The following is a 15,907-nucleotide window of genomic DNA, read 5'->3' as shown; positions in this document are numbered from 1 at the left end:
ATGTTTAAGCGGAAGCTATCTCAACCTACATTAGACAAGGAAATATAAGAATGTATAAAAACGTGTTATTCAGTGAAAGCCCAGACAAAAAGAATACATATATTTCTAGGGTAATGTCACCTAATAAAAGAGAGAAGGGTACAATAACGATCAAGCAAAAATCACATGCTCTCTATTCCTACAGAGCAGGATTTAGATAATTGATGTTCACAATTCAGAATGTGGACACCAGTAAAAGAAAATATTCTTACAGTCATCTTTTCCGCATAAAATTAGAAAGCAAACTTCCTTTTATCACCTAGCTACTCGTTTATATTGAAGGACATTGATACAACAAATCTAGGTCTTTTCAATGGCCAACAAGATGTCACTCTCTTCATCACAAATCACAAACAGGTGCAGATCATCATATAAAACAAGAACATAGGAAAGCGTATTCAGAATAAATGTACTAGAAACTGTCAAGAACTAATTTAGGTAGTTTAGGATAGAAAAGGGGGGGGTCTGTTAGGATGTGACGTGAACTCATGCAAACATGTGCCTGTGTAGTAGGCTACTGTTATTGAAACTAGTAAGAACGCTACCAGCTCAAGCACACTCTTCCCACAGTTCAGTATTTGATTAATTGTTTGTCTTCTGAAAGCCAACATATTTTTGAGTCATAGCTCTAATTTAAATTGAATTTAATAAATCTTTTGCACTGTGCTGTAAGAACTGCATTTGAAAATCGCTCAGTTTATCTGGCAAGATTTATTACTCCTAACATCCAGCCTATGTCATTTGCCTTGTTTCTCTAGATAATGTTAATAATTTGGCTTAGTGATATACCATCTAATTGTTCCTCAAAGATGACTGGACCTCATTTTCTTTAGACACCATCTTCTGGTATCTTCAACTTTGTTTTTACTTGCCTATTTTGCGCCCAAGGCCAGCCATTTTGATGCCAAATGTGATCATGCATAAAAATAACTCATCTTAAATCCTGAAAGGGACTTTCTCCCTCTTAATCTATTGTTAGATATGAACCTAAATCAATTTAATCTATATGAAGAATGTCTTGTCTCATTCTAAATGCAAATTCACATCATAACACCTTTAACAGCAATCAATTACCTGACCGAAAAGACAAAAATAATTTCCTGGTGTCTCTTTTGTTTTACAGGATGATGAAAGACATCCTTATAATCTTCTCTATGCTATAGCTTTCAATGGCCAACAATATGTCACTCTCTTCATCACAAATCACAAACAGGTGCAGATCATAATTTAAAACAAGAATATAGGAAAACGTATTCAGAATAAATGTACTAGAAACTGTCAAGAACTAATTTAGGTAGTTTAGGATAGAAAAGGGGGGGGGTCTGTTAGAATGTGACGTGAACTCATGCAAACATGTGCCTGTGTAGTAGGCTACTGTTATTGAAACTAGTAAGAACGCTACTAGCTCAAGCACACTCTTCCCACAGTTCAGAATTTGATTAATTGTTTGTCTTCTGAAAGCCAACATATTTTTGAGCCATAGCTCTAATTTAAATTGAATTTAATAAATCTTTTGCACTGTGCTGTAAGAACTGCATTTGAAAATCGCTCAGTTTATCTGGCAAGATGTATTACTCCTAACACCCAGCCTATGTCATTTGCCTTGTTTCTCTAGATAATGTTAATAATTTGGCTTTGTGATATACCATCTAATTGTTCCTCAAAGATGACTGGACCTCATTTTCTTTAGACACCATCTTCTGGTATCTTCAACTTTGTTTACACTTGCCTATTTTGCGCCCAAGGCCAGCCATTTTGATGCTAAATGTGATCATGCAAAAAAATAACTCATCTTAAATCCTGAAAGGGACTTGCTCCCTCTTAATCTATTGTTAGATATGAACATAAATATGTATTTAAAATTAATTTAATTTATATGAAGAATGTCTTGTCTCATTCTAAATGCAAAGTCACATCATAACACCTTTAACAGCAATCAATTACCTGACCGAAAAGACAAAAAAATAATTTCCTGGTGTCTCTTTTGTTTTAAAGGATGATTAAAGACATCCTTATAATCTTCTCTATGCTATTGCTCCAAAGGTTGTGTATACCAGTGATCATACTTTACTATCAGAGTCTCACAACCAGACTGCCCATACAGAATCAAGGAAATAAAGTCAATGGTTTGGGGGGGGGGGCAGGAGCCACTTTCAGGGCTGTGTGGTATGGGTGAACCTCAGCCAATCCAGGCTTAAAAAGCATACCAGCGATTGTCACACAATTTTGGATGCATGGTTTACTCCTGAAGATTATTAATGCTTCCTGGTACTGAGAAAAATAATATATCTGAAACAGTTTGTTGTAAAATAATGTAATGAGTCCACTAAAAAAACTCCTGGGGAGGAGCCAAGAACAAAGCACCCAGAAGAGGGTAGGATGTCCTTTCTCGCTTGTGCTATATGGGGGTGAAACAGAAACGCTTTTCAGGGTGGTCTAGCCTACGAGTCAACCTGTGTCAGCCACTAAGCCACTATGCAACATAGTATTTGTGAATGGTGGTTGTGGATAAGATATGACTAATTCACAGTTAAAACCCAGGTAAAGACATATATTTCTTACTTACTTAGGCTAGAATTTTTACTCTCTGAGCTCTGATTGGCCGGGATGCACATCTCTTCATTTTCTTTAGAGCCTAATGAAAAGACTGACGTGGCAATAACAGTACCTGTTATTAAAATTAATGACAAAATTAGAATTAGCGTAAAACCTTTTTTTCTAATAAACACAAACACCACATGTTTTATCAAGCAGAAACAAACAGTATTGCTGAACTGAACTTCACAAAAGGTTGTAATAAAAGTAGCGATACAGTTTGGCTGTGTTTGATGTATTAAAAATTTAATTACTTATGTGACTGATCTTAAAGTACAGAGTAGTATGTCTTCATGTCCTTATGTAAAGTTCTATGACACTCGATTTAGCTGTATGCAAAGAGCTCAATGCGCCAAAGCCCCAAGTGATCTATACATGGTATGCATAGAACTAGAAATTAACAGTATACAGACATAACAGGATCAACATTATGCATACTAAAATGGCAGACTAAATTGGCAGTATTCCACATGGGTTCAGGCAATATGATCCACTCTAGATATTAAAGTTATTGATATAACATATTTATATTTAGTGGACCCACATCATACAGGGATTAGTTACATGAATGCCTGCATTTACTTACACCTGTCAGGAATTCAGAAAATAATTCCTGACAGGCATAAATGTATTTACCGCTGCGGATTTTTCACTCCTACTGTGGAGGAATTCACATTAGTAAATCTCTCACAAGAGATGGGCATGAGGAGATGTGATTAGCCTTCAAGGTTTGTGAAAATTCTCAAACTGAAATTAGACTCGTTCCCACCCTGGAAATGGCCAGAGATTTGCTCCGGCCCAGATCTGGAAGGGGAACGGGTCATCACAAAATTTGGTATGTGAATAGGGGAAGAGCTTTCTTCACAGGAAAAAACATTTCTCCTGCTGAAAAATACACATAGGGTGGTCCTAGACATAACTTAGTCACGATCAATAGATGAATTACTTTTGTTCAGTCACCTTTGTTATAGGAATGAATCCTGCATGGAGAAAAAGAAAAGGACAAAAAGACACAACAGCCCAATGCATATACAATTCTTCAGTACCCAGAAATTTTTTTCTCTCAAAGGAATTAGTTTGGAGGGACCCCCCCACCAAGCTTCGGGCCCTTGCCACGGGATTGGACTGGACAGATGTCTGGAGGTTCGGGCACGGCGCGAGCCGAGAGTATACATATTCCTCCTCTGTGCATGGATCGTTCTCTAGACTAGATTACTTGTTTGTTCCTAGGGGTCTGGCACAAAGGATTGTGGCCTCTGATATCCTGCCGAGGGCTCTGTCAGATCACTCGCCGGTGGCCCTCATTCTTAGATTAGGCCCGTCTGGGCTTCCGTTCCGTTGGCGCATGTCTGGAGGGCAGCTATTACAGGCCCCCTATAGAGAACATATGTCTAGGGAAATGGACAGCTACCTGACTACCAATCATAACTCAGTGGAGTCCCAGCCGACCCTTTGGGAGGCCCTCAAACCTACCCTACGAGGGGTAGACATATCCTAGTGCGTGGCGGCTCAGGCGGAGAGGCGGCGGGATCTGGTGCGGCGGGCGGTGGAGCTGTAGGCGCTGGAGCGCAGGAGTAGGGAGGAGAGTGGTAGATTGATAGGGCGGCGACTGGTCCTAGCCCAGCAGCAATACAGGGCGGTCTTACTCGAGGAGGCGAGGCAGGCCTGGCTTGCCACTCGTAGTCGAGTGTACCAATGGGGGGACAAGTCCTGTAAGATGCTACATCGCTTGTGTCAGGGCACTCTCCATGCCCAGCCGCTGCCCCAGCTGTTGGACAAGGTGGACTCTCCGATCTATGAACCGTTGGATATCGCAGAGAGCTTCGCAACATATTTTGAGGGACTGTACGCGCCCCTAGAGTGCCTACCGGCGGAGACTGTTCAGCGGTTCATTGATGACCTCCCCCCACGGTCGGTTTCGGATGAGGTTCGAGATCTGTTGGATAAGCCCTTCACGGATGAGGAGCTGGACTCTGCCCTAGGCGAGCTCAACCCGCGTAAGGCACCGGGCCCCAACGGGTTCCCCAGCGAATTTTTTAAATGGTTCCATATGCAGCTGGGCCCACGACTGCGCCCAGTAATCGAGGAAGTGCGGAACAGTGGGGTGCTCCCGCCGACTGGAGGCACCCTGAGGTGGTGGTCTTCCTGAAGCCGGGACAGCCTCCGGAGAGCCAGGCGTCCTACCACCCGATATCACTGATCAATACCAAAGCCAAGGTCATGGCCAAGGCCCTAGCCAATAGGCTTAAGCCACATATTACGGACCTGGTTCATCCTGACCATGCGGGCTTTATGCCCCGGAGGGCCACCTGGCACAATATCAGGCGTGCCCAGGTGGCGGTCTCGGTTTAGAAAAACCTAGATGAGCGGGCTGCCTTGTTCCTGGCAGACATGGATTGTGCTTTCGATTCCCTAAATTGGACCTACCCGTTTGCCCTGCTACGCCACCTTAACATAGGTCTTTGCTTTTTGGCCTACGTGCAGCTGTTGTACACCGGCTTCACGGCCTCCGTGCGAGTCGGGGGGGCTGTGTCCCGGCCCTTTGCGGTTCAGAGGGGTACGCGACAGGGGTGTCCCCTCTCCCCATACCTGTTCGCGCTCGCCATGGAGCCTTTGGCCGCGTGGGTGCGCATAGACGCCCAGCTCAAGGGCTTTTGCTGGTCCCCGAGCCTTACGGACAAGATAGCTCTACTGTTCTTCCTTACAGATCTTGATCGGTCGGGGCCACGGCTGTTGCGTATATTGCAGCTCTTTGGGGAGTCCTCCGGCCTCTATGTGAACCCGGGTAAATGCACATTGTGGGTGCTGGGCGGCGGGCGACCAGCCAGGGACTGGGCAGCGGGCTTACAGTAGGTCCCTGGAGGAATGAAGTACCTAGGAGTCTTTCTGTCCGAGGATGCAAGTGTCTCCGGCGCTCGTAACCTTGCGTCGCTGTGGGATCACACGCGGGAGGAAATGAAGGCGTGGGGCTGCATGCCACTGTCCATCTTTGGGAGGTTGGACATATTTAAAATGGTGGCTCTCCCACGACTTGTATATCAATTACAGAATCATCCCTACCCCGTTCCGCCTCACTGGTTTCAGCAAGTTAATTCGACACTGGGCGGGTTCCTGTGGGAGGGTGGGACCATCAGGGTTGCGCTGCGGACATGCTTTTGGTCCACCTACGTGGGGGGCCTCGCTACCTCTGACATACTTTCGTACTATCAAGCCGTGCATCTTTTGGTCCTCAATGATTGGTGGTACGGGACCAGGGGGGATCCAGCATATGCTGTTGAGCGCCACCTGATGGGCTCGTCGTCCATCCATGCCCTTCTATACTCGGCACCGCTTCGGCGGAATCTTTCATCCGCCATGCAGGTGGTCTTTTCGGCCTGGCGGCAGGCGCTGCGCCGGTTGGGATGGTGGAGCGTCCTCACTCGGGAGACCCCTCTCTGGCACAATGGTCACTTGCCCCAACTGTAGACCCTCAGGGGTTTCGGCGAGTGGGACGCCATAGGAATCTCCTCTTTGGGAGATGTGATGTCCGGCGATACCTTGAAATCGTTCCAAGACCTGCAAATTGACTTTGGGATGCCCCGCTCTCAATTCTTTTGCTTCCTCCAACTTCGACATGCACTGACACCATACCTGACTGACATAGACACCCTTCCAGACTTTAGCCCACTTGAAGCCCAGCTGTTCATGGGGGAATTGCCAGATAAGAAACTGTCCCGTATATACCAGTCCCTAGTGCGACACTGCTCCCCGGACCTACAGAGGTTGAGAGAGGCGTGGGTGGGGGATGTTGGGGAATTAGAGGAGGAAGACTGGAGGAAGACTGGATGGAGGCCCTGGCGAGTCCTAGGGGGGCGGCGATTTCCACACGTCTGATACTTGTACAACTTAAATACCTCCACAGCACATACTTCACCAGGGAGTGCCTGTGGAAGGCGGGTATGATAGGGTCCCCTGAATGCCTGCGATGTGGCTCTGAGGTAGGCACACTTCTGCACACAACATGGGACTGCCTGGCGCTGCATAGGTTCTGGACCGGGGTCTTTCGATGTCTAACAGAAGTGCTGGCGTGGGAACTGTCTAGAGAACTGAAACTGGCTTTGTTGCATGTTATGGAGGGGGTGGGGGGCAATCGTTACAAATGTCACTTATTGTTACTTGGTTTGACCTTGGCCAAACGTAACATAGCTAGAGCTTGGAAGGCGCCTCTGGCTGCATGGCGGAACGGCATGGACTTCTGCATGGGGCTGGAGCAACCTATCTTCCTAGCCAGGGGTTGTCCCCGTAAGCACTTTCAGATTTGGAAAAGGTGGGCAGACTACAGGGGGCTGGACCTTGACGCCCCCCCCCCGGGAAATTAGTCCACTCTGACATTTTAATCACTCTGGAGTGTTGGGAGCACGGTGGTAGTGCTCTGATGGTTCTAGCATGTAATCATTGTTTCTTTTATTGTTCTCAGTCAACTGGTATGTGGTAGCAGCGCAACCTGGGGGGGTGCAGGGGTGCTTATTGTATGAAAATGTCTGACACTATTATACTAGTTTCATTGCTGTGTGCAACAGAACCCGGTGATCGGGGCTTTGCATTTATATATTGGTGTAGACTGATAAAATGTGTTTTGGAAAAAAAAAGGAATTCGTTTAGGCCATTCAATTTAAACAATTTATTTACATTATATATAAATTTGTAGAAAAATTAGAGAATATAGAAACCTGCCAAGGACAGTAAAAAGGTGCAAAAGTAAGTGCTCATGTGAAGAAAGGAAAAGTTAAGCAAAAGTTCCGAAGCAATATTCAATGATTTGTATTCAGCTAAAATCCAATTCTTCTAACCGAATAACATAAGAGGCCTGCCCAACAACAATTTTGTAAAATTATTCCAAATGTCTGACTCGGTATCACTGCATCCGTGCAGACTATCAATGTAAAACTGGGGAGAGGGGGACGAAGGTACAGGTCCCTCAAAGGGGTGTGGGGGGGGGGGGGGGGGGAGGAAAACCGTTGACGTTTCGACCCTGGCGCAAAAGAGGGAGGATTAACACCTCTGCTACGGGTCTTCTTCAGGAGAGGAGGGAAGGGGGTACCTAGGTTGTAAGGGAGATTGCGTCCCAGCAGTGAATCAGGCGACCCGTCAGTGGTGTGCCAAAATCTTCCAATTAGATTTCTCAAAGGGTGTCTCAGTACCAATATGTGTACTTATTAAAGAAGTACCACGCAGGGAAATAAATTTGAATCACTTGCCGATCAATAACCAGAAGGTGAAACAACGTCCAGCTCCGAAAACTTTGTAACAGAATGCCTTTAGAGTTAATCAGGTCGAAGTTCTGCTTAGCAAGGATTCTACGTCCTAATGCGGATTCCGTGGAGCAGACGACCCGACGTTGGAAACCACGCTCGTTTCGTACAGGTTCATATGGCCCGGGCATATGAAAGTAATTCATCTATTGATAGTGACTAAGTTATATCTAGGACCACTCTGTTTTTCTGTACCAATTAATACCCATGTCCTTTGACTTCTGTTGGGTTGACCCCATTTATTCAATGGAAAAATACACATAGACATGGGCGACTTTTTTATTCAGGAAAGGGACCGATTTTCTTCCTACTTTTCTACATGGACTCAGACCAGCAAGACCCCACCTACTTCTTTATAACCCTAAATTTGGGGCATTTCATCCTATAACCAGAACTTTGGACTATTTTATACATTGTTTGTTTTCTTTTAATCCAATGTAGGTCCAGGAGGGGCTCCGAACGCCCACCCCCATGAGCAGAATTGTACGAAATGTAAATTTAGACACAGAGAAAATAGTAGTTCCCGGGAAGAGTCACATGACACGGAGTATTGTGCCTGGAAACATAATGCTTCAGAAAAGGGGGTGGTGATGAACAGAGTGTCTGAATTAAGCAGACCACTCTCACCCAGTCCAAAGATCAGGGCTTGATCCATCACCGTTATTTACCTCACTGCACCATCCCAGTTCAGATCCTGGCTATATGCAAATCAGTCTGTCCCTGGCCCAGTGCATCATGGGAACAGGGCAGACTAAACTACCAAGCCAATTCTTCACCAGAAAGGAGACAAGCTACTGGGGACCGGTTTCTGGCATTTCAGCCGTCGTCGGCCCGGCTTGCTTGAATCCTGATGGTGCAGTGAGAAAGGGACTCATGTCTGAGTATACCCTGCCACACCTATAGTGGCCAAAAACGATTCAGAAAAGGGGGTGTTGATGAACAGAGTGTCTGAATTAAGCAGACCACTCTTACCCAGTCCAAAGATCAGGGCTTGATCCATCACCATTATTTATCTCACTGCACCACTCAGATGTGAGTCCCTAGCTCATTGCACCATCAGGATTCAAGCAAGCCGGGCCGAAGACGGCTGAAATGCCAGAAACCGGTCCCCGGTAGCTTGTTTCCTTCCCAGTATAAGAATTGGCTTGGTAGTTTGGTCTGCCCTGTTCCCATGATGCACTGGGCCAGGGTCAGACTAATTTGCATACTGCCAAGTTCTGAGCTGGGATGGTGCAGTGAGCTGAAAAACGGTGATGGATCAAGCCCTGATCTTTGGACTGGGTAAGAGTGGTCTGCTTAATTCAGACACTCTGTTCATCACCACCCCCTTTTCTGAATCATTTTTGTCCACCATAAGCGTGGAAGGGTATACTCAGATGTGAGTCCCTAGCTCATTGCACCATCAGGATTCAAGCAAGCCGGGCCGAAGACGGCTGAAATGCCAGAAACCGGTCCCCGGTAGCTTGTTTCCTGCCCAGTATAAGAATTGGCTTGGTAGTTTGGTCTGCCCTGTTCCCATGATGCACTGGGCCAGGGTCAGACTAATTTGCATATAGCCAAGTTCTGAGCTGGGATGGTGCAGTGAGCTGAAAAACGTGATGGATCAAGCCCTGATCTTTGGACTGGGTAAGAGTGGTCTGCTTAATTCAGACACTCTGTTCATCACCACCCCCTTTTTTGGAAACATAATGCAGCATTCCAGGCGTACCCCTGTGAATGTATTAAATTTCAAAAAATAGCAAATCTGCACCTGTACAAAGGTGTACTTTTACATGTGCAGGTTTACTACTTCTTTGTCAATTGGTCCCTGTGAATCTAAAAAGAATGAATGTAAAGACAAAGATGTTAACTATGGTCTTGTAAATCAGGCAGAGATCCATCCTCCTGGGCCTTTATTGGATTGAAAGAAAACAATGTATCTAATAGTCTAAAGATTTGGTTATGGAATGAAATGCATTCAATAGTTAAAAGATCTACTTCCATAATTCTCACACGTACGCACGTTTTAAAACCAGTCCCGATCAAGGGATCCAAATTAGGGTCATTGAGAAGGGGATGGTGCCTTGACTGGTCTGAGTCAATATAGAAAAGTAAGAAGAAAATGGGTACCTTTCCTGAACAAAAAAGTTGTCCAATGTCTATTGTGCGGAGGTATGTTTCCAAAATACTCTTATTTTAAAGTAACATTTCTCCTATAAAATAAGAAATGGCTATTGTTCATTCATGGTGATGAGGGTCTCCTGTGGATGAACAATAATCTTTGCTTTTATTTTGTGTGAGATCTGCCACATCAAAACATAAGAGTACTCCCAAAAAGTGCCTCCAAAGCATTTTAATTTCTCACCTCAGAATCCTACCAAACAGTGATCAAAGCTATCTCCAATTAGCATAGGGAGGGAAAGCAGCAATTTGTTTTGCACTGGTAGATGCTAATTGATAAGGTTGTAGCCTCTTTTTAGCATATAAGGCAAGTGATGCCAGTCTTTCTTCTAGGTATATGTGGTAAACACGTAATAGTCCCCCATATGTTCAAATAATTCACACTAAACTATATGCAGTGCCAAGATAAATGAAGGCCAAATGAATGTATAGGACAAAGGTATATAAGCAGCAAGGCCTTTTGGTAAAAGAGCAATATGTTGAACTCTCACATTACTTCACCATAATACGATGTCACTTTACACAACAACCACTCGCTCTACTTGGTTGCCACTTTCCAGTGTATGACATGATCCTAATCTCCTGAACTGCTTCAAGTTATCCAACAGGGATTCCAAATTGTATGCTCTAAAACATTCAAAGTAAATATCACAGCAGGTAACTGGCCAAGAGCATACAATAGTGTCTCCGTCAGACACCTTTTTTTTCTATTGGAGGCGTATTCCTTGCACTTTCGTTTTGATTCTGTGAAAGGTTCTGTTCCTCTAATATTCTTTCATGGTTGTCAGCCCGCTATACGGAGTTCATTTAAGCCAACCATGATACGAAGCCATAAAGCTCCCACCCACTCTCCTTCCTCAGCCTCTTCTCCAAGTCTCCTTAGCCATTACTAGAACGCACATGTTTGTTAATCCATCAGACCCACACATACCAACAATTGTTCTGGGTAGGGATTTGGCAACTTTACATAATTTAGAAAATGCCTTAGAGGTCTAAATCACATTTTTCATACTACATGCGGGGCACTGCCTGATATGGACATTTTCACCATCAACCTTCTTGGTGAAAACCATAGTATTACAATTAAAGGACTAGAGACTAGATAAAACAACATGTAGAAAGAGTTATTTAGAGTTTGGCGGATGTGGTCCTCCATCAAAGCATGACAGATCAGTGTTCCCGTTTTAAACATGCCACAGTCTACACTGTGTCTTACAAAACAATCCCCTCGAGGCAAGGAATCCACGGCCGCCATCTTTAATTGGGGCCTGGACAGCGCTCTAGTGGCTGGGCGATTTGGGCCCAATCCACTATAAAAGAGCCGACCTTAGTCCTTTCTTTAGATCGATTGCTACTTACTCCTGAGGCGGAAGTTGGGAGGTTTTACTGCTGTATAACAGAATAATTGTTATTTTAAAACTTTAAACGCACTGCACTTTATACCAGCACTAGCGCTTTTAAATTGTTTATCACCGCTTTTACTGTGTATTTTTGTGTTCTGTGTTACTTGAGAAAATTACCTATAAAAACTCTCCTAATCGACCGCTCGTAACCCATTCTGACTAAACCTAAGAATAACAAGCACTGGCGTTGCCAATAGGTCTCGCAGTAGGAAAGTTTGAGCTATTGGTTGTGTAAATGACAAAGCCCTTTATGTATTCAAAATGATAACAACAGTGAAAGGCATTGTTATTTGCCATTGTAATAGTTCCACCTGTCGTACTGCGAGATCTATTGGCAACGTGAGTGTTTTTCGTGTGTGAGTGGCGTTGCGTGTGTGAGTGGCGTTGCGTGTGTGTGTGGCGTTGCGTGTGTGAGTGGGGTTGCGTGTGTGAGTGGGGTTGCCTGTGTGAGTGGGGTTGCCTGTGTGAGTGGCGTTGCCTGTGTGAGAGGTGTTGCCTGTGTGAGAGGTGTTGCCTGTGTGATTTGTGTTGCCTGTGTGAGTGGCGTTGGCTGTGTGAGTGTGGTTGGCAGTGTGAGTGGCGTTGCATGTGGCAGTGGCGTTGCATGTGTGCGTAGTTGAGTGGCGTTGCGTAGTTGAGTGGCGTTGCATGTGTGAGTGGCGTTGCATGTGTGAGTGGCGTTGCATGTGTGAGTGGCGTTGCATGTGTGAGTGGCGTTGCATGTGTGAGTGGCGTTGCATGTGTGAGTGGCGTTGCATGTGTGAGTGGCGTTGCATGTGTGAGTGGCGTTGCGTAGTTGAGTGGCGTTGCGTAGTTGAGTGGCGTTGCGTAGTTGAGTGGCGTTGCGTAGTTGAGTGGCATTGCGTAGTTGAGTGGCGTTGCGTAGTTGAGTGGCGTTGCGTTTGCTATTACTTTATATTTACATCGGAAGGATGAACCGCCCAGCTGACATTACTTGAATTCAGAATTCTAACTGCAGAACGCATGTTGGTCAGTAGCAGCGTTTAACTTTAGCTCGTTGACCAATCTGGGTATTGAAATTATCAACACATTGTCAGCTTGTTGCAGTTTTGGCAATTCCGCCATGCCTTCCTTATAAGCCACCCCCGTACTATTCACATTTATTAATGTTTTAATTGTGTGCATTTTTTTTTTATAGCAGCTCAGGTTGGAAGTATTTAGAACTGGATAAATAACGCACAGCTCTACAAATTGCGGCCACTTGAGCGTACATTAGGAGCTGTTAGGAGTGGCGCTGATGACTTCCTTCTCTGCTTGCATGTGCCGTTTCTTTTTTGAGCCCTCATAAAAACTAATCTGCGGTCGGAAGTAGCTCTGAAGTTTTATCGTGATTTACTGAGCCAAGAACCCGATGCTGAGATGGGTCACTTGTAGGTCATGGGTTCGGCTGCGCAGATGAAAAAATGACGCACTTTTTAAGTGGCTCTACGAAAGAAAACAAGCATTGGCCAATGTAGAGCATGAAAAGAGGTAATTACTAGGCCGTGAGGGATGTTAATTAGGGGGGAGGAGAAGTAAGTGAGGCCGAGCCTGCTGGGGGAAGCAACAGATGGCTTTGGCACATTCCAATGAAGTCTGGTGGGGGGCGGGGGTGGGGAGCAGGCATATGGTGTTTGAGTGAGCAGCCTTTGATGTGCGAGCGAGATGTCTAGCGGAATGCTCCTATAAGAATGCTTCACATTTTAATAAAATCAAAAGGACTGGGCTAACGCCAGGCCATATAATAAAAAATAAGGTCTATTTCCTTGTTTGCTGCTGCTTGCTAATAAATTCCCGACACATTGCTCGAGGCTCTTAATTATTTTTCAGCACAGAGTTGTATTTTTCGTCCCTTGTTCACATGGCAGGACCTTTCGAAGGCGGAGCCCGGGCACGCCCTCTCAGCACACCTGCCGGCTACCGGCAGGATGTGTGTGGGAGGTTTACGGACAGGCCGTCAGGAGGAAAGATAACGCCGGCTGGATTGCACTGTAGGACATCCCAACATCCAAGTGAGTCAGCCGACAGGGATGTGTGAAGGCCCTGCTGGCGGGGAGTGAGCAGAGGGGGTGGGCGGGGATGACGCGCCAAGCCGAGGGGCTGGGGAATTCTACAGAGGGCAGGAGCACAAAGGAATGACGTGCAGTGCAACACGGAAACAAGTATTCCCGCAGCTTCCAGCTTCAACAGGCACTTCGCTCCTTTCTGTCCTGTGTTGATCCTCTGCGGAACACTATGCAGGCCTAGCAGGACTGACGTGGTTGAGAATCTGGGCGATAATAGGTTTCAGTGTACCTTTGTCCCAGAGAGCGAGGCAGGCAGGAGGGGAAAGAAAGACTTGAGAGGGAAATAGATCACAGATAAAGAAAGAGATTGGAGATAGAGAGAGAGCGTGTTGGAGAGAGATCGAGGGAGAAGCATCATGCAGGGAAAAGGGATCGAAAGAAAGGGAAAGAAAGAGGGAGCATCATGCTGGGAAACGTCCACATTAAAAGAACATGAATGGAAATTTTAAAGCTTGGAAGTGTAAACGGGAGACAGATGTTTTTTGGTTGTTAATAAGTATTAATGGGGTAAATAGCACCTCATATGCAGGTGGGGGTCAAATGGGCAGAGAGTGTTGCGGAGCCATTGTACCTCTTCTACCAGTGGTACCTGCACCCTTGGAAATGTGGGGCAAAGACTTGGGGTGGGAAAGGCCTAAGGGTATGGGTTAAATACAGCAGTGATTTTGTTTGAGTGGATTTGTGTGGGGCCCGGTGCCACTGCACCAGGTGCATAGAAGGAAGGCGTGGAATGGATTAGTAAGTGTTGTTTCATAGGCTACAGGGGGAGAGGGGGGTTCAGGGTTTTTGCCCTGCAAAGGAGGTGATAGATGCATGTGTGACTTTCTACGTCATGAGCTGGAGCAGTGCGTTCCTGCGGGGTGCAGAATCAAATCATGTTGCAGAGCTGGTTGGATTCAGCTGCCTAGGAAAGCTAATTATGTAACATGTTATGCAAGTGCATTCTCTGTTGTGGAACATTCTGTGGGATTACTTTGTAGTGCGATTTAGTGCATGGGGAGGGGGCATATTTACAAGGCCAGGAGAGAAAATAAAGAGAAACAAGCGGAAAACGAAAGCCGCGGGGAGAGCCTGGGTCGGGAATGCGAGCGAGGGGAGGCAGGCAGATTACGAGGGAAGCCGGATGGGGGCGGGAGAGCCTGGTGGGGGAGCCTGAGGGGGGAGGAGAGAGTGCGATGCGAGCAGCAGCAGGGAAGGCAATCAAGCGGAAAACGAAAGCCGCCGGGAGAGCCTGGGTCGGGAATGCGAGCGAGAGGAGGCAGGCGGATTGGGAGGGAAGCCTGATGGGGGCGGGAGAGCCTGGTGGGTGGGCGTGAATGCGAGAGAGGGGAGGTGAGCACACAGGAAGGTACCAATGTAAAAAGTAAAAATTAAACAGACAAGCGGAAAACGAAAGCCGTGCAAAACTAGATGGGCCGGCCAGCAGTGAAAAAAGTAATGTTTCGGGAGAGCCTGGTGCGGGAATGCGAGCGAGGGGAGGCAGGCAGATTACGAGGGAAGCCGGATGGGGGCGGGAAAGCCTGGTGGGAGGCGTGAACGCCGGATGGGGGCGGGAAAGCCTGGTGGGAGGCGTGAATGCGCGAGGGGAGGCAGGCGGGAGGCAGGCGGATTGGGAGAGAAGCCTGATGGGGGCGGGAGAGCCTGGTGGGTGGGCGTGAATGAGGGGAGGACTGGGCTGGGCTTGCATGCGATGCGCGTGCATGTACACGGGCACTACATGAAAACCCCGGGGCTGAAAGCCCTTTGGTTTGAAGATGTTTTCGCCACATGAATTCTCGCTACGCTCGATGCGCTTGCGCGCATCGATAGGTCGCAAGACCTAAAAAGGCACTGGTCCATTCGAGGCTACCGGTCTTACAAAACAATCCCCTCGAGGCAAGGAATCCACGGCCGCCATCTTTAATTGGGGCCTAGACAGCGCTCTAGTGGCTGGGCGATTTGGGCCCAATCCACTATAAAAGAGCCGACCTTAGTCCTTTCTTTAGATCGATTGCTACTTACTCCTGAGGCGGAAGCCGGGAGGTTTTACTGCTGTATAACAGAATAATTGTTATTTTAAAACTTTTAAACGCTCTGCACTTTATACCAGCACTAGTGCTTTTAAATTGTTTATCACCGCTTTTACTGTGTATTTTTGTGTTCTGTGTTACTTGAGAAAATTACCTGTAAAAACTCTCCTAATCGACCGCTCGTAACCCATTCTGACTAAACCTAAGAATAAAAAGGCACTGGTCCATTCGAGGCTACCGGTCTTACAAAACAATCCCCTCGAGGCAAGGAATCCACGGCCGCATTCTTTAATTGGGGCCTGGACAGCGCTCTAGTGGCTGGGCGATTGGGCCCAATCCACTAT

At 46.4% G+C, this 15,907-nt stretch overlaps 1 protein-coding gene across 1 annotated transcript in view; it reads right to left on the bottom strand.

The window, feature by feature from the left end:
* The window catches only part of LOC147727736 (uncharacterized), a 186,009-nt gene that overhangs the window by 164,874 nt on the left and 5,228 nt on the right, over nucleotides 1-15,907 (bottom strand). Inside the window, exon 3 of the mRNA XM_086961736.1 lies at nucleotides 2,606-2,707. Within this exon, the coding sequence (XP_086817862.1) occupies nucleotides 2,606-2,707 (102 nt within the window). The remainder of the gene's footprint in view (nucleotides 1-2,605; nucleotides 2,708-15,907) is intronic.

Source organism: Lissotriton vulgaris, chromosome 3_1 (assembly GCF_964263255.1).
Source record: "Lissotriton vulgaris chromosome 3_1, aLisVul1.2, whole genome shotgun sequence".
NCBI lineage: Eukaryota > Metazoa > Chordata > Amphibia > Caudata > Salamandridae > Lissotriton > Lissotriton vulgaris.
The sequence above is the reverse complement of the archived record's forward strand: the minus strand, read 5'-3'. Positions and strand labels throughout refer to the sequence as shown.